General features: G+C 46.6%; 2 protein-coding genes and 9 non-coding genes across 12 annotated transcripts; all 11 read right to left on the bottom strand.

Moving 5' to 3' along the window:
* Positions 1-259: 259 nt before the first annotated feature.
* LOC100274526 (uncharacterized) lies at positions 260-1,336 on the bottom strand. Its single transcript, NM_001148883.1, has 2 exons — positions 815-1,336; positions 260-697 (listed from the first exon to the last, which is right to left on the bottom strand). The coding sequence occupies exons 1-2, from the start codon at positions 1,105-1,107 to the stop codon at positions 640-642; spliced, it is 351 nt and encodes a 116-aa protein (NP_001142355.1). The 5' UTR covers positions 1,108-1,336; the 3' UTR covers positions 260-639.
* A 1,853-nt stretch (positions 1,337-3,189) lies between these two features.
* LOC100283837 (uncharacterized) lies at positions 3,190-10,437 on the bottom strand. Of its 2 annotated transcripts, none has more exons than XM_008663769.4 (4): positions 10,200-10,433; positions 9,269-9,370; positions 9,087-9,193; positions 3,190-3,606 (listed from the first exon to the last, which is right to left on the bottom strand). In XM_008663769.4, exons 1-4 carry the CDS (start codon positions 10,318-10,320, stop codon positions 3,481-3,483), a joined length of 456 nt encoding a protein of 151 aa, XP_008661991.1. In that variant the 5' UTR covers positions 10,321-10,433; the 3' UTR covers positions 3,190-3,480. The 2 variants fall into 2 exon arrangements, with proteins under 2 accessions (XP_008661991.1, NP_001150207.1); NM_001156735.2 differs by having other exon boundaries at positions 3,196-3,606; positions 9,269-9,337; positions 10,200-10,437.
* Positions 4,059-4,157, bottom strand: LOC111590343 (small nucleolar RNA Z118/Z121/Z120). Its single transcript, XR_004853474.1, has one exon. It is a non-coding gene; the product is annotated as a small nucleolar RNA Z118/Z121/Z120 (small nucleolar RNA).
* Positions 4,614-4,713, bottom strand: LOC111590340 (small nucleolar RNA Z118/Z121/Z120). The gene has a single exon (XR_004853471.1). It is a non-coding gene; the product is annotated as a small nucleolar RNA Z118/Z121/Z120 (small nucleolar RNA).
* LOC111590336 (small nucleolar RNA Z118/Z121/Z120) lies at positions 4,895-4,994 on the bottom strand. Its single transcript, XR_004853467.1, has one exon. It is a non-coding gene; the product is annotated as a small nucleolar RNA Z118/Z121/Z120 (small nucleolar RNA).
* LOC111590339 (small nucleolar RNA Z118/Z121/Z120) lies at positions 5,157-5,256 on the bottom strand. Its single transcript, XR_004853470.1, has one exon. It is a non-coding gene; the product is annotated as a small nucleolar RNA Z118/Z121/Z120 (small nucleolar RNA).
* Positions 5,432-5,531, bottom strand: LOC111590341 (small nucleolar RNA Z118/Z121/Z120). The gene has a single exon (XR_004853472.1). It is a non-coding gene; the product is annotated as a small nucleolar RNA Z118/Z121/Z120 (small nucleolar RNA).
* Positions 5,704-5,803, bottom strand: LOC111590337 (small nucleolar RNA Z118/Z121/Z120). Its single transcript, XR_004853468.1, has one exon. It is a non-coding gene; the product is annotated as a small nucleolar RNA Z118/Z121/Z120 (small nucleolar RNA).
* LOC111590338 (small nucleolar RNA Z118/Z121/Z120) lies at positions 5,974-6,073 on the bottom strand. Its single transcript, XR_004853469.1, has one exon. It is a non-coding gene; the product is annotated as a small nucleolar RNA Z118/Z121/Z120 (small nucleolar RNA).
* LOC111590342 (small nucleolar RNA Z118/Z121/Z120) lies at positions 6,528-6,630 on the bottom strand. Its single transcript, XR_004853473.1, has one exon. It is a non-coding gene; the product is annotated as a small nucleolar RNA Z118/Z121/Z120 (small nucleolar RNA).
* LOC111590335 (small nucleolar RNA Z118/Z121/Z120) lies at positions 6,845-6,947 on the bottom strand. The gene has a single exon (XR_004853466.1). It is a non-coding gene; the product is annotated as a small nucleolar RNA Z118/Z121/Z120 (small nucleolar RNA).
* Positions 10,438-25,542: the final 15,105 nt, after the last annotated feature.

The raw sequence follows: 25,542 nt of genomic DNA, 5'->3' as shown, positions 1-25,542 counted from the left end.
TGCTAGACGGGCCCACGTGCCACGATAGCGGCCCAGAAACGGCCCGTTAGCCTGTTAGCCGGGCCGGGCCGGGCCGGTGGCACGTTGGTCTATCTGAGTATATTATATAATTTAGCAAAAAAATATGTAGCTATGGGGCTCAAACACACAACCAAGTATATGAGTGACTTAAACAGACCCATTTAGCCAGTGCTTAGTGTAGCTACCTGAATAAAGTATTGTCATCTCCTTCTCTCCTCTCATTGAGACTGCTAATCTTGAATATAGCAAACTTGGATATTGTATTAGCTTAGTTTGTAGTATACTATTACACGACTCTAGCTATAGCTAGCTCATATACAAACCATCACATGATATATAGATACACACACGCATGCATCATACATGCATCTATAATACTTAATTACACGCACGCGCGCTATCTCTCGATCGTGAAGAAGAGAGATTGCTAGCTTTATTCCGGTCCGATGATGATATGGACGCACACATATATTTATACATAGATCCTTGGTTCTACAATACGTTGACAGTAATCTGTATATATGCTTCGCGTAGTGGTTTTGGTTGGTTCTTATTGTCTTCACCGCCGTCGTCGTCCTCGTGGATGACGACGAGTCGCCGCCGTCGCCGACGCCATGATCAGAACAGGAACGCCGTCGGCGCGAACGCTGGCAGGGACGACGCGCTCTCAAGGTGCCTGTGTGTGTACAACCATGCATATCATGTCGTTCTCGGCAGATTAGACGTACATACGTAGAGACATGACACAGTGACAATCTCTGACAGGTATATAAATAGATAGATAGATAAGTACCGGTACTGCTTGCCACCGTGCGCGCGGGGCAGCGCCCGGGCGAGGTCCCAGGACGCCGCCTTCCTGACCTTGACGGCGTCGGTGCTGCTGCTGTACTCCTCGCAGATGTCGCCGAGCGAGGGGCGCCACTGCTGCGGCGCACCCGCAGCAGCCCCCAGCAGCTGGGCGGCTCTGTTGGCCCTCCTCCTCCGGCGCCTCCTCGCGGCGGCGGCGGCAGCGTGGTCCACGGGCGGCGGCGCGTCGTCGATGGGTCCAGCACGGCAGCCGAAGGGGACGAGCGACAGGAGCCTCATCAGCTTCCTGCGCACGAGCCCCTCGGTCTTGGGCCCCGGCCCGCCGCCCTCCGGTCCCCTATCTCTCTTGCCTCTCTTTTTCGTGCTGTACCTCTCGATCTGGGCCAGTTTTTTCTCCCTCTCCCTCTCCCTCCCCTCTCTACCGCGGCGGCGGCGGCGGTGGCGAGACCTGGTCGGCAGGCACCCACTGGCGGTGAGTGGTCAGCCGAGAGCTGATCGACGAGCGGAGCTGCTGTGTCGGTCAGTGTGTGTGTGAGGGGATATCACGATTTCGGGTGCTGCTTTATAGAGTTCTGATAGGGGTAAGATGACCGAAATACCCTGGGATCCTGTAGAGCCGGCAGGGGCGGTTTTGGGAGTACGTCTAAAATCTGCTGGGTTAGTGGCAGCAACGAAGGTCGAAGACGATGGATGGCGTGCCGGACAGGGCAAAACTATATTTATTTTTTATTTATGTAAAATGTGAATATGTAGGTGCTTTGTTTTCTTAAACGTATGACGCAAACAGTGTTAAATGTGGACCCGTGTGGGGCCCATAATTAACATGGGCGTTCGGTGGGACCGTGCATCCCATTATATTCATCGATGTGTGTAGTAGGTCATCAGTAGCACATGTTTCGTCAGTATCGTGTCAATGCTAGACCTCTGGTGTGTTCTAACTGTATATGAGTGAACATGTTCTATCATAAAAGGTGTGTGTTGCATCTGTGCTTGCTGATCATGTTTCATCATCATAAAAGGTGCGTGATGATGTTACTTTGGACAGTGCATGATCTAATGTATCAACCACGCGAAAATTTAGAACTATACAATTTAAACACCTTGATATTGATGTTGTGTGCAGATGGTTACGATGAATCATACATTGCACAATCTAATTAAATGCGGTGAACTCTATGATCTTTTGCACCAACGTTGTACGTACATGTGCCACACTTTCTTGATCAGCCTTATTATTGTCAAGGAGGTCCTAAACGCTCTTAAGCATCAACATGTCCGAGCTTGTATAATCTTCTTCGCTTTCGTGCTTACCGTTAGGGTATTACGCATGCTGACACATGGATCTCTATAACTGACACATGCTATATATATATATATATATATATATATATATATATATATATATATATATATATATATATATATATATATATATATATAGAAGATCCAATAACATCATTTATATTTAGAGAACCGTTTAGAAAACGCTGTCGAAAACATAAAGGTTGAGAAACTCCTCTAAAATTTAGAGTACCTGCTGGAGAAAGTGTGGATTAGCTTGAGCTACACCTATGCTATGCATTTGCTATATGTCGCTGTCTCATTTTGGTTTGGTTTGGTTCATGTCACTGTTGACGCATTCAAAACCTCCCATTTAATTTAAGATTTGGATATGAATAGCAGCGCGATCGCGTGGCCACGCGGCGTAGGTGGACGAGGTGCTTTGCCTGCGGCGCCGGGCACCTCTCGCCGTCACTTGGATCTCGCTGCCCATATATATCATCTGAGATTCTGGCCCATATATGTCTGATCTTGCACGACCCCCTGAAAGGCGCTCATGTGGCAATCCTCGACTCTTCACACCGGCGCCAACGACGAAGCCTGTCTGTCCATGTTGTGGGTTCCAGACCACGGACGGAACAGTGGAAGCGTCTACATGAGCACCAGGGGCCACACCATTGAGGTGAGGGTGAGGTTGAACACCCCAGACCATTTTATTCAAGTACGTGACACTGACAGCACGCAACAGTATCGTGCATCACCAACTGGCTGGCTGCAGGCACACCAGCGCAGCGGAACGCCGGCATCGGACGTGGAATCAACAAGCATCAAAACCATATCAAGCAACACGAACCCAAACCACTTCTGGAAACCATGTGGGCAAACCAGAAGCGAGAAAAGAACGACACGAAACAACCAAGGCATGATCATGCGTGCAGGCACTGCCGACCAGACCACGGATGAAATGTGCTGCTGCGCAGATCGGCCCTGAGCCGACGCACCGCTATCACCCAGACGTGAGATGCCGAGTCGTTATCCAGCGTAGTGCACAGACACATGCCACAAGCAGAGGAGACGACATTTTCCACGGCAGCAGGCATTATTTGCAAAGGTTTTCGACTGTTTTCCCGGCTGTTGCAGATTGTTGACAGCAATACTTTTGTTTTGGTACCGTATCCAGAACTACAACTACCACAGTAACCAATTCATGTGAAAGACGTGGACGCGAGCAAGCGACCACCCCAACACGTAGGAATATTTGGACAACAAAGGCATTCACACCTGCGACACACCACACACAAATTCATCCCTCACGATCCGCTACGAGCCCCAGGGCTGGGACAGGGAGGGGCTCTCACAATATCACTTCATCTACTGTGCACCCCAGGAACCTGATGGAGCTCCCCATGACTGCTGGGGCTGCGAATTCATCCCTGTTTCCTCCGGCGGTGGTCTGGGTTTAGCGTATTCCGCAAAAATAACCCATCCATCAAGGAACTGCAAAACAAAACAAAAAAATGGACCTGTCAGTGTCAGGAGCACATGAGAAGAGAAAGAACTGCATATCAGAGTGCATTGCGGCATGGCTATACAAAGAATAAAACAAAAACAAACTTTGACCTGCTGCTCATCTTTCATAGACTGGGACAAAAATGATAGCTAGACTCGGTTTTGCTAAGAAACCATATTCAGTATTGGTATAATCAGAAGAGGTATATACAATTAAAATCTAAGCTCCTTCGGATACCGTCCTAATAGGAGCCCTCACATAAAAATATAAACAAAAAAATATATGATCCAGAAATAGAGACAAAAGAAAGCATTGCAGGAAAAGGCGGTCACAATACCATAATTATGTTGGCATTGGAAAGTGAAGAGCGTAAGTACATCAGTCAGGTTAATAAAAAAGTCAAATCATTGATTGGTTAGGTTCCTCAAAGGCATGGTTGGATTGGCTCAGAAACCATTTTCAGTTTTGGTATAATCACAAGGGTTGGAATAAGCCAACCCTTTAGATACCGTCCTAATAGGAGTCCTCATAGCTTATATAAAGAACAAGCATGATACAAAAAATGGAGACAGAAGAAGGCTGCACCAGGAGACAGGACATGGCAATCCCAATATCACAATAATGTTGGCATTGTAAAGCGAAGAATAAACTACATCAGTCAAGTTGATAAATAAAGGTCAAATCATTGGCTGGGTTCCTCAGAGGCATGGTTGGAATTGCTCAGAAACCATATTCAGTTTTGGTATAATCACAAGGGTTGAGCTAAGCCATAACCTTAAGATACCGTCCTAAACTCCTAATAGGATCCTCATAGCAAATATAAAGAACGAGCACGATCCAAAAAAAATGGAGGCAGAAGGAAGCTACAGCAGGAGACAGGAAATGGCAATCCCTACATCATAATAATGTTGGCATTGTAAAGTGAAGAACAAAACTAAATAAGTCAAGTTGATAGAAAGGGCAAAATTGGCTGGGTTCATCAGAGGCATGGTTGGATTTGCTCAGAAACCAAATTCAGTTTTGGTATAATCAGAAGGGTTGAACTAAGCCATACCCTTAAGATACCGTCCTAATAGGAGTCCTCATAGCAAATATAAATAACAACCATGATCTAAAAATAGAGACAGAAGAAGGCTGCACCAGGAGACAGAAAATGATAATCCCAATTCCCAACATCTTAATAATGTTGGCACTGAAAAGTGAAGAACGTAACTGAGTGTTTCAGGTGGTTAAAAAAGGGCAAATCATTAGCTGGTTTTCTCAGAGGCATGGTTGGATTTGCTCAGAAACTATATTCAGTTTTGGTATAATCACAAGGGTTGAGCTAAGCCATACCCTTAAGATACCGTCCTAATAGGAGTCCTCATAGCAAATATAAAGAACAAGAATAATCTAAAAATAGACAGAAGGCTGCACCAGAAATGGCAATCCCAACATCACAACAATGTTGGCACTGAAAAGTGAAGAACGTAACTAATTCAGTCCGGTTGATGAGGAAAGATAAATCATTGGCTGGGTTCGTCAGAGGCATGGTTTGGATTTGCTCAGAAACCATATTCAGTTTTGGTGTAATCAGAAGGGTTGAGCTAAGCCATACCCTTAAGATACCGTCCTAATAGGAGTCCTCATAGCAAATATAAAAAACAAGCATGATCCCATAAATGGAGACAGAAGAAGGCTGCACAGGAGACAAGAAATGGCAATACCAACATCATAATAATGTTGACATGAAAAAGAGAAGAACGAAACTGCACCAGTCAAGTTGATAAAAGAAGGGCAAATCATTGGATGGGTTCCTCAAGGCGATGGTTGGATTTGCTCAGAAACCAAATTCAGTTTTGATATAATCAGAAGGGTTAAACTAAATCATACCCTTAAGATACCGTCCTAATAGAAGTCCTCATAGCAAATATAAAGAACAAGCATGATCTGAAAATAGAGACAGAAGAAGGCTACACCAGGAGACAAAATGATAATCCCAACATCTTAATAATGTTGGCACTGAAAAGTGAAGAACGTAACTGAGTGTGTCAGGTTGATAAAAAAGGGAAAATCTTTAGCTGGTTTTCTCAGAGGCATGGTTGGATTTGCTCAGAAACCATATTCAGTTTTGGTATAATCACAAGGGTTGAGCTAAGCCATACCCTTAAGATACCGTCCTAATAGGAGTCCTCATAGCAAATATAAAGAACAAGAATGATCTAAAAATAGACAGAAGGCTGCACCAAGAGACAAGAAATGGCAATCCCAACATCACAATAATGTTGGCACTGAAAAGTGAAGAACGTAACTAATTCAGTCAGGTTGATAAGGAAGGGCAAATCATTGGCTGGGTTCATCAGAGGCACGGTTTGGATTTGCTCAGAAACCATATTCAGTTTTGGTGTAATCAGAAGGGTTGAGCTAAGCCATACCCTTAAGATACCGTCCTAATAGGAGTCCTCATAGCAAATATAAAAAACAACCATGATCAAAAAAATAGAGACAGAAAGAGGCTGCACCAGGAGACAGGAAAAGCCAATCCCAACATCATAATAATGTTGGCATTGTAAATTGAAAAAGGAAACTACATCAGTCAAGTTGGTAAAAAAAATGTCAAGTCATTGGATGGGTTCATAGAGGCATGGTTGAATTTGATCAGAACCATGTTCACCCTTTGTATAATTGGAAGAGGCACACTTAAATGGTAAGTTGGTAACCCCTTTAGATACCGTCCTAAAAGGAGGCAAATAAAAACGACAAGAATGATCCAAAAAAGGAGGCAGAAGAAAGCTGAGCCAGGAGACAGGACAGGACAATCCAAACACAGTAATAATGTTGGCATTGTGGAGTAAATAACGCAACTACATCAGTCAGGTTGATAAAAAAAGGGCAAATCGTTGGGTGGGTTCCTGAGAGGTATGGATGGATTTTGCTCAGAAACCAAACTCAGTTTTGGTATAATCATAAGGCACACACTTAAAAGTAATCACCTTAAGATACCATCCTAACAGATGTCATCATAGTAAATATACAGAACAAGCATGATGCCAGTAATACACCATCCTAACAGTTCTCAATGGTGTCATGGTGTGATCCAGAAGAGACAACTGTTCTAGGATATATATAAGGGCAATGCCAATAATATAATAATGCTAGCACTAGAAAAGGGGCAAATGTAATTGCATCAATCAAGTTGATCTAAAAGGATAAAATCATTTGTTGGGTTCTTCAGTGCAACAGCTGGATTTGCTCAGAAACCATATTCAGTTTTGGTATAATCAGATGGGATGCAATAAAAAGTCATCCCCTTCAGATACCGTCCTAATAGGAGTCATCATAGCAATCATCCATAGACAATAGACAAGCCTAACATGTACAAAAAAAAACCAAATATAACTAGGAACCTATAGTATCTTAAGATGCGAACCATGACTGGACCACCAAAACTTGCTGAAAAGTCATCTGCTTTTCGATATAATCAAGCAAGAAAAGTAAGCCCACAAAACTTGCATACATTCATTGTAAAAGTCATCAAGGCAAATAAGCCCAAGAAGCATAAAAACAAAGGGAACAACAAGCCTTGGCAAAACTACATGGAATGGCAATATAGCAATGAGCACACGGGTTCTGTTGACCTCCCTCCATCCTAAAGGGACTAGAATGGTGTATGTGGAAGCAGTAAGACCATAACCATACAGAAATGCACATGCATATAAGTAGAAAACCAAGTTGCCCATTTAGCCGACAAATTTAACACCTATTCGTAGTACAATCACAACATAGTTTCACTTGAGTTGGCCAAGTGTTTCAGTCGAGCAAGATTAAATAGAATCAGTAGTTGCTAACTCTGACATAAAAACTACAGTTCACATATAACAGGTCATGTTATAAAGAGTGCAAAAGGAATGGTCCAGCCTATCACCTGGTTTATTATGCAATGGAAGACTAAAAGTTCTAGGGCCAATGATAATACTCAGTTGATGGCAACCAGGCTCAGAACAATCTTGAGCATGTGAGAAACTGGAAATAGGTTACAATATTAAGAAATAGAACAATATAGTCCATCAAAGATTCAGTGTTCCTTTCTTTTGCTAGATCTCGTTCTCAGTTTTTGAGGCGAGGTATCGCAGGTTAATATTATATTCCATCATAACACAATGTTAAATGGCCATATCCATAGCCAAGCCAAGGTAGTCAACAAAAGAAGTGAACTATGAAAAGATCCAAAGACCTGAAGGAATCTGTCGGCCAAAGGCAAGCATGAAATTTGTAAAAAGCTAGAACTCTGAGTATATGGCTCAGAGAACCTTTCGCCGAATCACATCATACTCTACCATCCCACTCCTAGAAGACAAGAGACTTATCATATCTGAGAAACTGGGAGGCAGCCGTAAGACCGGCCTTTCAGATCTCCTCACTGCCATTTCATAACATAAAGATGAAGTAGACATATAAAACCTGAGATGCTTCCCATTTGCCACCAGCTCGGTATACAATTGGATAAGAGTCATCTTAACCAGTTCTCACTATGCATGATGCAGAAGAGAACGCGCTACAGGAAAATAATCAAAAGGCATCACAGCATGCAACGCGTCCCTAGGGTTGACACAGAAGTGTCTGTCTGGTGTGGTAGTCTCACCACAAGAGGGGCTATAGGCATCTGACCATGAGCAGAGGAAAGAATAGTCAAACAGAAAGGAGTCGATGAACGGGTCAACTCAAAGAGAGGCAATAGACTGTCCACCATACAAACACAAGCCATCTATGTTCCAAACAAAGTTCACACTAGTGTTTTACCACTTAGAGGAAGATTTTTTAGGTAGGACCGAACCCGTTTGCAGCTATGTATTGGTCAATGCAAACAGTATGAAGATAGAAAAAACATCTAAGGCCGCGTTTGGATGAAATATAGATATTTAAAATCTGGATTTTGAATTATCTAGATTACGCATGCTCTCTATCTAGCTTGTTTGGATTGTAGATATTTGGAGCTACACATTGAACATATATTCTTTTATTGTCCTTACCTTCTCTGCCACAGGTACCATTTTCAAGGTTATCTTTGTCTTTTCAACATATGTTGGCTGTAGAATCTTCTTTTATCTTACCCAACCGTGGATACAAGATTTTGGACCGGATAATGCACTTTAGCATCTAAAATCTTGCCCGTTTGAATCTCTATGAGATATTTTGCGTGGGATTTTCAGAATCCTATCAGATCCAAACGGCGCCTAAGAGCTGCAGCATGCAGGTGACCCGTGATCCATTCTTATCCACAAATAACAATATGTTTAGATATGCGTCAAACGGAGAGGGAGGGAGAGGGGCCATATAACACAGATGCATACACTGAAAACATAGAATGAAAATAGACTATCTAATGACAAGCAATGTTGCATTATGTACAGAAATTGAAGGCAGCAAAAACCAAAGATTGAGCAACACTCCTTCAATTCAAGACAAAGAAAATGTAAAGTAACCATACCTTTCCATCCTTTCCTTCTATTCCCTTGGCTGCCTCTTCGGTCGTAGCATACCTTACAAAGCCAAATCCCTTAGAAAACCCACTGACACGATCGGTCACAACTCGAGCTGCGGTTGTAAGAGAAATGAGAAGCTTCAAATCCATAGCATGAAAAGAACAGCAAAGGAAGGAGAGAACCATACCATGCAAAACTTCACCAAACTCCGCAAAGGCTTCTCTAAGTCCTTCACTTGTGGTACGCTTGCTTAAGCCTGCAAGTAAGCCCATGTTCGGAAACATCAAACCTACATACATTAAGGCCATGTCCGGTTGCATAAGAATCAGAGGGGATTGAGAAGGATTAAATCCCTTCCTATTCAACTTTGACTAGGTGAGGATTTAATCCCTCCAATCCCCTCCTAACTGAACAAGCCCTAAAGGGGAAGAGACAGAATATCCCAATTTTAATTCTGTAATAAAAGTGAGCTCACTACTACAATCTTTCTTTTGTTCCTGCTGTAAAAATTCAGCAACATCCAGACCAGACCAACCTGACGTCATTCTCTGCCATGACTTCTGGTGAACTCAGAAGTCAAAGGGTAGGTCATTTTCGAGTTTCACAAACAGTGAAACAATGGAGTGCACGGAAATTATACAAACTAAAAAACAATGGCATGCAGGAGTATTACAATTATTGGGCTCCCCCATTCTCCTCTCATGTGACCTGATTCCCTAGTTGCTTGTGCGCAATAGCCAACACCGTCGTTCATAGGGTAAGTAAATGGAAACTAAACCAATCACCAGCAGTGTAGAAAACCCTAGGCTGGAATGAAGGAAACCTACATGGTCATTGTCCAGCGCCGTGGATGCACAGGCTGTGCTTCCATTGGCAGTCAGTACGCACCTCAAACTTTCACCAAGATTTCCGAGGAGCACGGTAACAAATGAACCATTCCTACACATAAACCACGACGAGATCCAGCGCCACCAGAACACTAACGAGCGGGTAAAATCACGGCCGCGTGACCGTCCATCTACGCCAGAGATTCAGTACTGGAGCTAAACGAACAGAGGAGGCCGCCGCGTAGGTTTCACCAGGGAAAAAAAGGAAACAGGAGAAGGGAGGAGCCGCACCGGAGACGAAGAGGTTGGGGGATGGGTCGGCCTTGGGGCGCGCGGCGGGCGCCTTCGGCGGCGCGAAGGCAGAGACGGAGAACATGCGCCGGAACCCTGACCTCGCCACAGCCGCCGCCATCGCCGCCGGAAATTTGGTGCCCAAAGACTGGAGGTGGGATTAGGGATACGTCGCCGCTGCTAGCCCTGGGGGCTTTTAAGAGCTTTCTAGGGTTTAAGATCTTTCTGGGGCTCCGAGTTAAATGACCATTTTACCACTCCGTGGTGGTGGTAGGGTTTAACACCGAAAATGACTAGAATACCCTTGTCTCGTTTTCCTTCTCTCTTTTTTTTTCCGGCAAGCAATTAGTTGTTAGTCGAGGAGACCTAATATTGTTAAAACCTCTAGAGCTAACAGTTAGCTACTAAAACAATTAGTTATTAGTTTCCAAATACCTTTAGCTAATACTACAAGTAATTGTTAGCTACCTTAGTTCATTATCTAGCTTAACCGAGTTAATAATGTATTAGTTGTCTAACTATTAGTTTATGGGTTCTAAACATGACCTAAAATTGATGTTTTTGAGTCGAAACGCGGGAATCACGAAAAGGGTGACAAACACTTCGCATTTTCGACAATTCTTACGGTCGCGGCTTCACCAAACTAAGAAAATGTTTGAATGCACTAGATCTAATAGTTTTTTTGACAGGGGGATAACCCCCTATTTCATTACGAAATAGAAAGAGACATAAGTTCTTACAAAACCACAGGTACACCCAGAAATTTAAAGCCGACAAAGCACACAACTATCAGCTACGAAGAACCATAACCTGATCGAACCAAACTACTAGTAGCATCACATATAACAGCACATAGCTGACCAAGAACAAAGTTCACACAAATCAAACCAAAGCAGCAAGCAATATTCTATCCCGCAGTTTTTCCTGTAGCCTGGCGCTACCGGGGAGGGGAAGTAAAACGACCACAAAGTTATTGAACCAAAATAGCCAGATAACAAAACAGATTCTTCATTGGATTCGTCTGTCAACTGGCCTCCAACCACGAGTCTTGTTGTAGATCTCACACGCCATCTTTTTGATTTTGAGGCTTCCGAGCTCCACCAGTTTTCTTGCCTTCTTTTTTTTGACGAATAGCCCAAGTATCAAGCCAATAACAACAAGAGAAAATCACATTAGTCGGATCATCAATTCGGTCAGTTCCAAAGCAACAATTATTGCGACAACGCCAGATTGCCCAAATGACAGCTCCACAGCCGAACAGTACCGGATTTTTTCAGTCTTGTTAAAACTGTTAATCTGAAGCGTCCCGATCCTTTGGGACTCAAATGTGAAACAATTACTAGTCCCAGGAGGCTAGTAAACACATTCCTTACTTCAAATAGTACAGAGTTTAGATAAATTTATTACAATACCGGGGTACAAGCTCGAGAGAGCCAAATAGAGAAGCGCAGTAGGAAAATACACTAGCCCAAGCCACAGGCAGAACTGGGTGCAGACACAGCCCTCTTAATCAAGCATAGCAGAAAAGAAGTCCTCGGCTGCTGAAAAACATAAATAAATCTGGGTGAATACACTAGGTATTCCGCAAGCCCACCCCGCTCCCGTAGAGAGAAAAAGACCTATGATGTACATGCTCAATTTGGTGGAGTTGAGGTCACTCATCATTTTCTTAGAGAAAGGCAGTTGCTTGAAGGTTTTCCCATGGTCTTAGAAGTAACCAAAAACTCAACCACCACTGAGCTTCCCGCTCCCGTGGCCTTATTTTCTTTTTCAACACCCATGTAATCACACCTTTCCCTTGTTAAGAAACTTAGTGAAAAAAAAACTCTAATTGCCATACCATACCAGACTCATCCATACCAGTGGACACGGACTATTCGAATAGGTTTTAACTCTGCGCAGAGGGGTACACTTTACCCACTAGTCCGGTTTCTGCGATCTCACCGTCGCGAGACCCGAATGCCGGATCTCTTTCCTTACTCGCACGTCCTAACCTTAACGGTTATCCGGAAGGAGTCAGGCCACCACCATGTCCAAACCGGACAGAACTTTCCCCCTCCTTATCCTCCCGGTGCTCCCCAGCCTTCTTAACCCTGGGGTTGGACCGCACGAGTTCGGATTGAGTGACTGCCCACACAGTCTCGAGTGGTTGTACGATAAATGAGTACAGGTAGTGAAAATGACAAACTAGTCCTTATATGAGGGGACAATCCTTCTGCTCACGCCTAAACCAGCTGAGCCAACACCTTAGGCCCTCCCCTAAACCAGGGAGTCCCTGATCATCCCACTCCCAGGGTGATGAGGGTGAGTACCCTTCATCGCAAAACTTTTCAAAAAGAGACTTTATTTGGAGGAACACATTGCCCTTCTTTCCAAACCACATTTCGTATCCAGAAAGTATATGTTAATGCGGGCCATCTCTCACTCACAATGCAATATTCCCCCATGATTCCCGGCCTAGGCAGTGGTAGAGAGAATAGGTAATTTATGCATCAAGGGAAGGATGGACTTGCCTTCGTTGAAGCTCTCTTGGCACAGAAGATCTACTTCCGGAAGTTCGGGCTCCGACCCTTCTTCCGGAGCTACGGGATCCGGATCTGCGGTTCCCGCTTCTTCTAGAAAACATACAGTAAAACAATACATCAACAGTAGTTCATCAATCATAGTGTGCCATTTTCTAACAACATTATTTTATGTGACCTTGGAAATCCTTTTTTGATAATTTTTTTGTGCATAAAATATTGAGAAAACTATTTAAATGGGCAAAAGGGTGGAAAAGAAAAAAAAGAGAAGGGAATTCCTCTCTTCTGGGCTGGGGGCACGATTTTTGGCCCACCCCGGGCGCGAGCGCGCGCTGAGGCGCTTTCGGCCCAGCGGCGGTCCACGAGCGAGGGGGGGGGGACGACGCGGCCGCGAGGGTGACGGCGTTGCTTGGGGGCCCACTTGCCAGCGAGAGAGGGGGGAAAGGGACGGCGTTGCGGCCAGACGGCGGGCGAACCGGCCGAGCGCGGGGAAAAACCGGCCGCCGGGGAAGCTTGACGGTGACTTGCCGCCGGTGGCCCGGTTCCTGGTCCGAGGGGGGGTGGTTTAGCACGGGCGGCAGTTGGCGATTCTCATGGTAAGTTTAATTTGGCCAGAGGGGGTCGGGAGGGGGCTGCCCACGGGGAGGGGGCGGAGTTCCGCGGCGGGGATCGCCGCCGGTGGGCTCTGGGTGGGGAACGGGGGCTGGAAAGTGGCGCTTCGGGTTCGTGGCTACGCGAGGGAGCTGCTCGGCTCACTCAATTCCTTGCCGGACCAACAGAGAAGGAGAGGGAGGAGAAGGAAAAGACTCACCGGAGAGGAAGACGACGCCGGCGCCTTGTGAATTGAGCTCGGGGGAGGGGAGGAGGGGGATGGCCGAAGCTGGTGCGAGGAAGAAGGAGCTCGGGGGGAGCTTTTTATAGGCGCGCGGGGGAAGGGGGGCAGTGGAGCTCCCTGACCCCGGCGAGCTTCCCAGTGCCGCCATAAATGGCGCACAGCGCTGCCGAGGGGACGCTACGACGGGGCGGTACCGGCGAGGACGCTGGTCAAGGGGAGGAGGACGGAGCGGTGCCAAACTTCCCTGTGCGGCAGGATGGCAGAGGGGAGGACGGAGGCGACGGCCGGAGGTGACTTCGGCGAGGAGACGGCGGACGGACGACGAAGCAGCTGACCCGTGGGGACGCCTCGTCAGCGAGAGGGAGGGCGAGGTGTGGAGCGGCTGTCGCGCGCGCGGAAGCAGGCCGAAGTTGGGCCGAATGCGGGGGAGTGCGGGCGCGTGGGAAGGGGGGGTTGCGGGTGTTGGGCCGAGATTCGGTCCAACAGGGAGAGGAGAGGGTTTTCCCCTTTTTCTTTTTACTTTTCAAATCCCATTTCCCCTTTTGCCCCTTTTTCTTTTGGACAAAATATTTTGTGAATACTCTAAGTGTTTAGAAAATAGAATCTAAGTGAGGTGCTTTGTGATCAAACAAAATGTATGCATATGATGAAAGAAAAACTTAGTGGAGAACTTAGAATTAGAGGATGAAGGGAGGGGGAAAAGGTGGATTAGGGTTTCAAACCTAGATTAGGATTTTTGGGATGCTACAAACCTACCCCACTTAAAGGAATCTCGCCCTCGAGATTCAGACGGGGCCCGAGAAAAGGTAAGGGTATTCCTTCCTCAGAGAGTCCTCACTTTCCCAGGTGGCTTCCTCTTCTCCATCTCTGCTCCACTGAACCTTACAGAGCTTCACTTCTGAATTGCGGGTCCTTCTGACTGCTGAGTCGAGAATCTTCACTGGCTTTTCCCGGTACTGGAGATCTTTTTGAATCTGAATTGCTTCTGCCTCGATACGGGTTTCTGGTACTTTTAGGCATTTGTGGAGTTGAGACACATGGAACACATTGTGAATATCTGACATGGATTCTGGTAGCTCAAGACGGTATGCCACGGGTCCTATTCGGGAAATGACAGGGTAAGGACCGACGAAACGGGGTGCTAGCTTTCCTCTCATCTGGAACCTTTTGACACCACGCATTGGGGAAACCTTGAGATAAACAAAATCTCCTTCCTCAAATCTGAGTTCCCTTCGCCTATTGTCTGCGTAACTCTTCTGTCGACTCTGAGCTTCAAGTAACCTTCTGCGGATTAAAGCAACCTTTTCTTCGGCTTCTTTAACAAAGTCGGGTCCTTCTAGTGTCCTTTCCCCTACATTGGACCACATTAGGGGAGTCTGGCATTTTCTTCCATACAGTGCTTCGAATGGTGACATTTTGATGCTGGCCTGATGGCTGTTGTTGTATGAGAATTCGGCGTACGGCAAACTAGACTCCCAATCTCTGTCGAAGGCTAACACGCAGGCTCTGAGTAAATCTTCAAGGACCTTGTTGACTCTTTCTGTTTGACCATCTGACTGGGGGTGATAAGCAGTGCTGAAATCTAGCTTGGTGCCCATTGCTTGCTGAAGGCCCTTCCAAAATTTTGAAGTGAACTGCGTTCCTCTATCTGATACTATTTTCCGTGGAATGCCATGTAGCCTGACTATCTCTTTAAGGTATATTCGGGCAAGGGCTGCTCCTCCAAAAGTGGTCTTTACTGGAACGAAATGGGCCACCTTGGTGAGACGATCGATTATTACCCATATGGAATCATTTCCTCTTTGTGATCTGGGTAGTCCGGTTACGAAATCCATGCCTATTTCTTCCCACTTCCATTCGGGTATTGGGAGGGGTTGAAGTAGGCCTGCAGGCTTCTGATGTTCGGCCTTTGTTCGCTGACAGGTGTCACATCGGGCCACATACTATGCTATTTCCCTTTCCATCCCTTTCCACCAATATCTGGCCTTAAGGTCTAAGTACATCTTGGTGGTCCCTGGGTGGATAGAGTAAGCTGAGTTGTGGGCTTCATCGAGCAGGGTTTCTCGCGCTTCTCCCACTAGCACGCACAGGCGATCCTTGAACCAGAGGGCTCCTTGCTTATCTGTCATGAGGTCCGGGAGTTGCTCCTTTCGTGCTCTTTCCATAAGCTTGGTTGTTTCTGCGTCCAGGCGTTGGGCCTTGCATATGAGATCTTCTAGATTTGGCTTGACTTCCAGGCCACCGTTGTCTCCCAGACATGCATTTAGCTGAGCTGATTCTTTCTTCCAATCTTCTAGAAAGTTTGCTCCTTTAACCCCGAAAGGTTTTCGGCTGAGGGCGTCTGCTACTACGTTGGCCTTTCCGGGGTGGTAGTGGATTTCGAGGTCATAGTCTTTGATCAATTCGAGCCACCTTCTTTGACGGAGGTTGAGGTCCGGTTGCGTGAAGATGTACTTTAGACTCTTGTGATCAGTGAAGATGTGGCATTTGTTCCCAATCAGATAATGCCTCCAAATTTTTAGGGCGTGCACTATGGCTGCCAATTCCAGATCGTGGGTAGGATAGTTCTGTTCGTGCGGCTTGAGTAATCGGGATGCATAAGCAATGACTTTCTCATTTTGCATTAAGACACACCCTAAGCCTTGCTTGGAAGCATCACAGAAGATGACAAAATCCTGGTGTATGTCTGGCAGGGTCAGGACTGGTGCAGTTGTAAGTTTCTCCTTGATGATTTGGAAACTTCCTTCACATTTGGGAGTCCATACAAACTTATTGTCCTTTTCGAGAAGTTCAGTCATGGGCTTTGCTATGCTGGAGAATCCCTTGATAAAGCGGCGATAATACCCTGCCATTCCTAGAAAGCTTCGTACCTCACTGACGTTGGATGGTTGCTTCCAATTTGAAACAGCTTCTACCTTAGATGGGTCCACTTCTATCCCTTCAGCAGTCAAGAGATGCCCTAGGAAAGTTATCTTCTCTAACCAGAACTCACACTTGCTGAGCTTAGCATAAAGTTGATGTGCTCTGAGTCTTCCGAGGACGGTTCGAAGGTGATGCTCATGGTCCTTGCGACTCTTGGAATAGATGAGGATGTCGTCGATAAAAACCACGACAAACTTATCCAATTCTTCCATAAATACCTTATTCATGAGGTTCATGAAAAAGGCGGGTGCGTTGGTCAGTCCAAATGGCATCACTGTGAATTCATATTGCCCGTATCTGGTGACGAATGCAGTTTTCTGAATATCTGCCTCCTTAATCCTGAGTTGGTGATACCCTGACCTGAGGTCTATCTTGGAGAAGTATTTGGCTCCTTGCAGTTGGTCGAAGAGGTCATCGATCCGAGGGAGAGGGTATTTATTCTTGATTGTAACTTCGTTCAAGGATCGATAATCAATACACATCCTCATATTCCCATCCTTTTTGGTAACGAAAAGAACGGGTGCTCCCCAGGGAGACGAATTGGGACGGATGTACCCTTTTTGTTGTAGTTTTGAAATCTGAAGTTTCAATTCTGCCAACTCCGTGGGGGCCATGCGGTATGGTCTCTTTGCGATGGGTGCAGTGCCGGGAGTGAGATCTATATAGAACTCTACTCCTCTTTCTGGTGGCATCCCGAGCAACTCTTCTGGAAATACATCTTCAAACTCCTTGATTACCGACATGCTTTCTACTGCCAGATTAAATATCATTGGATCATTTGCGGGCGGTTGGGCTTGACAGGAAACTGCCTTTCCTTGGTGGTCTATGAGAAGAACAGTCTTGCTTGCGCAGCTGATAACACCCTTGTGCTTAGCTAGCCAATCCATTCCTAGGATTACATCAATTCCTTGGGATGGCAAGATGGTTAAGTCTGCCAGGAACACTACCCCACTTAAAAGAATTCTGACTTGGGAACACCTGAGTTTGCACAGGAGGTCTGATCCCGGGGTTCGGGTGACCAAAGGGATAGCTAGTGGTGTAGAGGGTATGCCATGCTTCTCCACAAACTTAGCGGCTATAAATGAATGGGATGCTCCCGAATCAAAAAGAACAGAAGCGGGAGTAAATTCAACAAGGAACTCACCGAGCACTACTCCCGGGGCTTGCTGGGCTTCCTGAGCGTCGACGTGGTTGACCCGGGCCCTGCCCTGGTACTGAGTCCTGCTCTGCTGGCTGTTGGAAGGAAGCGCCTTGGAGGTAGGTGCCGATGGAATCTTGGGGCCATTCACCGAGTTGGAGTAGGTTGGTCCTGGTGCCTTCAACTGAGGGCAGTTGTTCTTGAAGTGACTGGGGTCCCCGCAGTGCCAACAGGCGTTTGCTGGCGGCTGGTTGCTTGCAACGGAGGGTGCCTGATGGGAGCTCTGACTCTGCTGACTGTAGCGCGATGGAGAGGGTCCAAATTGCTTATGGAAGCTTGGACCCCTGGGTGGAAGCTCTGACTCTGATGACGTTCTTGCTGTTGCGCTCGGAGGACCTGGAATTTTCTCTTGATGTGCCCTTTTTCTTCCTCTTTTGCTCTTTCCACTTGAATAGCTTTGTTGGAAAGGTGAGAGAAGCTGTGGAAGTCTTGGCTGGCGAGGATGGTCTTAAGCTCGGGTCTTAACCCTCTCAGAAAACGGGCCATTTTCCTGGCCTCGGTGCTGACATCCTCGGGCGCGTAGCGGGCCAGCTCTGTGAACTTGTGCACATATTCACTGACTGTTCTCCCGCCTTGAGTTAGCTCCCGGAACTCATCCTCCTTGAGTTGAACTATCCCCTGGGGTACGTGGTGCTCACGGAAGGCTGCTTCGAATTCTGCCCATGTAGCATCTCTGACGGCTTCACTGAAAGTGTCCCACCATGCTAAAGCCATTCCTGAAAGCTGATGAGCTGCCAGCTGAACACGCTGATTCTCAGGACAAGCGATGGCTTCCAACTTCCTCTTGATCGTGCGAAGCCAGTCATCTACATCGAGGGGATTGCTGGACCCCGCGAATGTGGGCGGCTTGAGTCTCATGAATTCTCCCATCCTGTCCTAGGGCCTTCCACCGCCTAGGCGCTGGTTTTCCAGACTTCGAGTGAGGACTTCAATGAGTCTGGTTTGATTGGCCAGAACTTGGGCTAGGTCTAGTGGTAGTTCTGGAGGTGCGGGGAGGTGGGTCTCACCCCCTTCTCCGCCAGCCTCTCCTTCAGCTCCTAGAGGAAGTCTTGCTCCAATCCCGGAGGCGGTAGGCGTGGTTCTATCCGAAGCCATCTGCCATGGGAAGAGAGTCACTATTATGCACATGCCATTTTTTTAACTAGTTATTTTATTCATTACATCAAGCCATTACATTACATAGCATACTGCTACCACAAGCTCATCACACCCGAGTGCTACCTAGGGTACCCCCGAACTCTTTCTCTAAAGTGTCCCCAAATTCCTTGAGAAGGTCATCAAGGCTGGCCAGGGACATGTCCTCGGTGTCGGACTGGTTCCTAGGAGGGTTCTCTTCCTGCTGCTCAGTCTGACATCCTTGGCTTTTGGTCTTCTTGCGGATTTTTCTTGCAGGGGCGAGCTTCTTCAGTTTCTTGTCGTAGTCCATTTTGAGGGTGCGGTAAGCTTCACGGGTATTGGTCTCTTCGCCTTCAGCTATCGAGAGGTTCTCTTGAAGGGATGCTTTTTCTTCTGAAAGTTCCCTGACTTTTTGCTCCAGGCTTTCCACCCGGGAGGTTAGGGAGGTGCAGTGGAGGGCGAGGTCATCATATTGGTTATCAAGGGTATGAAGGTATCCAGCCATGTAGACAATGGTGGGATCATTCTCAATAGGATCTCCTCCTGATAGGGCCTGAAGTCTTTTCCTCCAGGTGGGGGTATTCTTGTTGCTGGGTGGAAAGTAGCGAAGGGGGGTTTCAATGATTACTTTGTTGTAGTTCTGACACAGTTGTCGGAGGGCTTTTCGGGCGACATTTTGGCAAGCATCTAGGAAATGGACTCCGGTAAAAGTGACTTGGAAGGAACGTTGGTTTGGATAGCTTTGGCTTTCCCCCAGGTAGACTGCCATAGAGCATCTTATCATTCCGCCCTCGATATGCTCCGTCCAGACGTATTCCGGTTTCTTGCGGATTCCCATGCGGAGCGCACAGCTTCTCAAGAGGCGTGGGAACCCTTCCACTTCTAAGCAGTAGGATGACTTAATGGCCAGAGAGTCTTCCATCTGGAATAGGAAAAGAAGGGGTCTTGTTAAAATCGGGGAAGGGAAAAGAAAACTTTTCTTGAGGTAAGAGGTATTTTCTTTTTAGGGTAAGTTTTAGGGTCAGGGCTGCGACCTACGACCAGTCCTATAGGCTCCGATACCACCTGAAGCGTCCCAATCCTTTGGGACTCAAATGTGAAACAATTACTAGTCCCAGGAGGCTAGTAAACACATTCCTTACTTCAAATAGTACAGAGTTTAGATAAATTTATTACAATACCGGGGTACAAGCTCGAGAGAGACAAATAGAGAAGCGCAGTAGGAAAATACACTAGCCCAAGCCACAGGCAGAACTGGGTGCAGACACAGCCCTCTTAATCAAGCATAGCAGAAAAGAAGTCCTCGGCTGCTGAAAAACATAAATAAATCTGGGTGAATACACTAGGTATTCCGCAAGCCCACCCCGCTCCCGTAGAGAGAAAGAGACCTATGATGTACATGCTCAATTTGGTGGAGTTGAGGTCACTCATCATTTTCTTAGAGAAAGGCAGTTGCTTGAAGGTTTTCCCATGGTCTTAGAAGTAACCAAAAACTCAACCACCACTGAGCTTCCCGCTCCCATGGCCTTATTTTCTTTTTCAACACCCATGTAATCACACCTTTCCCTTGTTAAGAAACTTAGTGAAAAAAAACTCTAATTGCCATACCATACCAGACTCATCCATACCAGTGGACACGAACTATTCGAATAGGTTTTAACTCTGCGCAGAGGGGTACACTTTACCCACTAGTCCGGTTTCTGCGATCTCACCGTCGCGAGACCCGAATGCCGGATCTCTTTCCTTACTCGCACGTCCTAACCTTAACGGTTATCCGGAAGGAGTCAGGCCACCACCATGTCCAAACCGGACAGAACTTTCCCCCTCCTTATCCTCCTGGTGCTCCCCAGCCTTCTTAACCCTGGGGTTGGACCGCACGAGTTCGGATTGAGTGACTGCCCACACAGTCTCGAGTGGTTGTACGATAAAGGAGTACAGGTAGTGAAAATGACAAACCGGTCCTTATATGAGGGGACAATCCTTCTGCTCACGCCTAAACCAGCTGAGCCAACACCTTAGGCCCTCCCCTAAACCAGGGAGTCCCTGATCATCCCACTCCCAGGGTGATGAGGGTGAGTACCCTTCATCGCAAAACTTTTCAAAAAGAGACTTTATTTGGAGGAACACATTGCCCTTCTTTCCAAACCACATTTCGTATCCAGAAAGTATATGTTAATGCGGGCCATCTCTCACTCACAATGCAATATTCCCCCATGATTCCCGGCCTAGGCAGTGGTAGAGAGAATAGGTAATTTATGCATCAAGGGAAGGATGGACTTGCCTTCGTTGAAGCTCTCTTGGCACAGAAGATCTACTTCCGGAAGTTCGGGCTCCGACCCTTCTTCCGGAGCTACGGGATCCGGATCTGCGGTTCCCGCTTCTTCTAGGAAACATACAGTAAAACAATACATCAACAGTAGTTCATCAATCATAGTGTGCCATTTTCTAACAACATTATTTTATGTGACCTTGGAAATCCTTTTTGATAATTTTTTTGTGCATAAAATATTGAGAAAACTATTTAAATGGGCAAAAGGGTGGAAAAGAAAAAAAAAGAGAAGGGAATTCCTCTCTTCTGGGCTGGGGGCACGATTTTTGGCCCACCCCGGGCGCGAGCGCGCGCTGAGGCGCTTTCGGCCCAGCGGCGGCCCACGAGCGAGGGGGGGGGGACGGCGCGGCCGCGAGGGTGACGGCGTTGCTTGGGGGCCCACATGCCAGCGAGAGAGGGGGGGAAAGGGACGGCGTTGCGGCCAGACGGCGGGCGAACCGGCCGAGCGCGGGGAAAAACCGGCCGCCGGGGAAGCTTGACGGCGGCTTGCCGTCGGTGGCCCGGTTCCTGGTCCGAGGGGGGTGGTTTAGCACGGGCGGAAGTTGGCGATTCTCATGGTAAGTTTAATTTGGCCAGAGGGGGTCGAGAGGGGGCTGCCCACGGGGAGGGGGCGGAGTTCCGCGGCGGGGATCGCCGCCGGTGGGCTCTGGGTGGGGAACGGGGGCCGAAAAGTGGCGCTTTGGGTTCGTGGCTACGCGAGGGAGCTGCTCGGCTCACTCAATTCCTTGCCGGACCAACAGAGAAGGAGAGGGAGGAGAAGGAAAAGACTTACCGGAGAGGAAGACGACGCCGGCGCCTTGTGAATTGAGCTCGGGGGAGGGGAGGAGGGGGATGGCCGAAGCTGGTGCGAGGAAGAAGGAGCTCGGGGGGAGCTTTTTATAGGCGCGCGGGGAAGGGGGGGGCGGTGGAGCTCCCTGACTCCGGCGAGCTTCCCAGTGCCGCCATAAATGGCGCACAGCGCTGCCGAGGGGACGCTACGGCGGGGCGGTACCGGCGAGGACGCTGGTCAAGGGGAGGAGGACGGAGCGGTGCCAAACTTCCATGTGCGGCAGGATGGCAGAGGGGAGGACGGAGGCGACGGCCGGAGGTGACTTCGGCGAGGAGACGGCGGACGGACGACGAAGCAGCTGACCCGTGGGGACGCCTCGTCAGCGAGAGGGAGGGCGAGGTGTGGAGCGGCTGTCGCGCGCGCGGAAGCAGGCCGAAGTTGGGCCGAATGCGGGGGAGTGCGGGCGCGTGGGAAGGGGGGGGGGTTGCGGGTGTTGGGCTGAGATTCGGTCCAACAGGGAGAGGAGAGGGTTTTTCCCCTTTTTCTTTTTACTTTTCAAATCCCATTTCCCCTTTTGCCCCTTTTTCTTTTGGACAAAATATTTTGTGAATACTCTAAGTGTTTAGAAAATAGAATCTAAGTGAGGTGCTTTGTGATCAAACAAAATATATGCATATGATGAAAGAAAAACTTAGTGGAGAACTTAGAATTAGAGGATGAAGGGAGGGGAAAAAGGTGGATTAGGGTTTCAAACCTAGATTAGGATTTTTGGGATGCTACATAATCCAAGTACCAAACAGATCATCCACATTGTCAGGAATAGAAATTAAGCCAAGAGCTGAGTAGACTATTCTCCAAGTAAATCTAGCAACCGGACACTGAAAAAACAAATGGTCTATGGATTCTGAAATTCCACAAAAGGTACATTCCAGATTACCCTTCCAATTTTTTTTGAACAAATTATCCTTGGTTAAAATCTTTTTATGCATAACAAGCCACAAAAATGCTTTGATCTTATGTGGGAGTCTAGTCTTCCACAGGAAACTAGAAGACAAAGGAATCTGAGAGCACTTGATTTCTTTATAAAAAGAATTAACAGAATAACCTTTGTTACTCAGAAGCCAAACTGATCTATCCTCTTCCTCAGAAATATTGGTATTATTACACTGTGTAATAAGATTGTTATAATCAACTTCCAAAGCACCAAAAATCCTTCTTCTGAAATTCAAAGCTCTAAAATCAGAAGAAAAAGCTTTTTCACTTTGATATCTTTATCATAAGCAATATCATACAAACTAGCATATTTAGAAGACAAAGGCTCTAAATCACACCAAATATTGTGCCAGAAGCTGGTACTACTGCCATTACCTACCTTTTTTTACAATATTTGTAAAAATTATCCCTAGTATCCAGAATACCTTTCCAGAAGTGAGAGTCGCTTTGTCTTTTTTCAGTGAAATAATAGGCCTTCCTTTAACATATTTATGTCTAATAATAGTCTGCCACAACCCATTCGTATTTTCCAACTTCCAAAGCCATTTAGCTAGAAGCGCCTCATTCATCTTATGAAGATCCAAGACTCCAAGACCACCCTGACCTCTCGAAGAACACACCATATTCCAGTCAGCAAGGTGGTATTTCCTTATAGTATGACCACCTTTCCAAAGAAGTCTTTTTCTAAAGAGATCCATTTTCTTCACAATGTACTTGGGAGCTTTATACATCGAGAGCGTGTATAATGGGACATTGGTAAGGCTGCTATTAATCAAGACTAACCGACCACCCAAACTAAGGAATTTTCCTTGCCAAGCCCCCGTCTTCTTTTCAACTTTCTCTACTGTGGGTAACCACAAAGACTTGCAAAGGTTTTTATCATCAATCGGAACTCCCAAATATTTCATTGGAAGACAATTAGAAGGGCAGGTAAAAATGTCAGCATACCAGAATTCCTTATCAACAGCTTCACCTAAACAGAAAATTTCACTTTTATGAAAATTGATTTTGAGACCAGACATCTATTCAAATAAACAGAGAATAAACTTAAGATTTCTGGCTCCCTCCAGATCATCTTGGAGCAAAAAAATGGTATCATCAGCATACTGCAAACAACAACAGCCATTAGGAATTATATGAGGAATGAGCCCTCTGATAATACCTTCATCCTTAGCCCTTTGAACCATACAAGCAAGCCCATCAGCAGCAATATTAAAAAGCAAGGGGGAGAAAGGGTCACCTTGTCTGACACCTTTGTGAGTGGTAAAATAGGGACCCACTCTGTCATTGGTCTTGATGGCCACTTTACCACCCCTAACAGTTCTCATAACCCAGTCACACCATTTGTCACCAAAACCTTTTTTCATCATCATATGATGAAGAAAATTCCAATTCACCTTATCATAAGCTTTCTCAAAATCTACCTTAAAATTACCCCACTCTGCTTCCTCTTTTTCACCTCATGAATAATCTCATGGAGAGAGACCACTCCATCCATGATATATTTACCCTTGATAAAACCATACTGAAAATCACTAATCACCTTATTGATACAGCTGGCCAATCTGTTGGTCAAAACTTTGGTAATAATCTTGTAACACACATTAAGAAAGCAAATATGTCTGAATGCTTTAATGTCAATAGCATTAGGAACTTTGGGAATAAGAGTCACCATTCCAAAATTAAGTCTCTCAATGTTAAGAGTGCCAGCATGAAAATCTTGAAAGAGGTTAAACAGATCATTTTTAATCGTGTCCCAAAACTCCTGAAAAAATTCAGCAGGGATGCTATCAGGCCCAGGAGCTCTATTATGTTTCATAGAAAACACCACCTCTCTAATTTCCTTCATGTCAAACGTGAGAGCACCTAGAGGGGGGGTGAATAGGTGATCCTGTAAAAACTTGATATTTAACTCACAAAACTAGATTAGGAGTTAGCACAAATAATGCCAAGTGGCTAGAGAGGAGTCTTAGCAAAACACAATAACCACAAGAAGATCAACACAGATAGACACAGTGGTTTATCCCGTGGTTCAGCCAAGTCCAACACTTGTCTACTCCACGTTGTGGCGTCCCAACGGACGAGGGTTGCAATCAACCCCTCTCAAGTGGTCCAAAGACCTACTTAAATACCACGGTGTTTTGCTTTGCTTTACTTTATCCCGCTTGCGAGGAATCTCCACAACTTGGAGCCTCTCGCCCTTACAAAGATGTTCACAAAGAACCACGGAGTAAGGGAGGGATGAGCAACTCACACAAGACACAAAGATCACAGCAAATACGCACACACAAGACCCATACTTGAGCTCAAGAGACTATCACGAGTTTCACACTAGAACGGAGCTCAAATCACTAAGAATGTCGAACAAGTGCGCAAGAATGAAGTGTGAGTGATCAACAATGCTCAAGGAATGCTTGGTGTTCTCCTCCATGCGCCTAGGGGTCCCTTTTATAGCCCCAAGGCAGCTAGGAGCTGTTGAGAGCAATCCAGGAAGGCAATTCTTGCCTTCTGTCGCTTGGCACACCAGACAGTCCGGTGCACCACCGGACACTGTCCGGTGCGGATCTCCTTCCTTATTTGGCGAAGCCGACCGTTGCAGATTCCTAACCGTTGGTGCACCGGACACTGTCCGGTGCACACCGGACAGTCCGGTGCCCCT

This window comes from Zea mays, chromosome 10, assembly GCF_902167145.1.
Source record: "Zea mays cultivar B73 chromosome 10, Zm-B73-REFERENCE-NAM-5.0, whole genome shotgun sequence".
NCBI lineage: Eukaryota > Viridiplantae > Streptophyta > Magnoliopsida > Poales > Poaceae > Zea > Zea mays.
The sequence above is the reverse complement of the archived record's forward strand: the minus strand, read 5'-3'. Positions and strand labels throughout refer to the sequence as shown.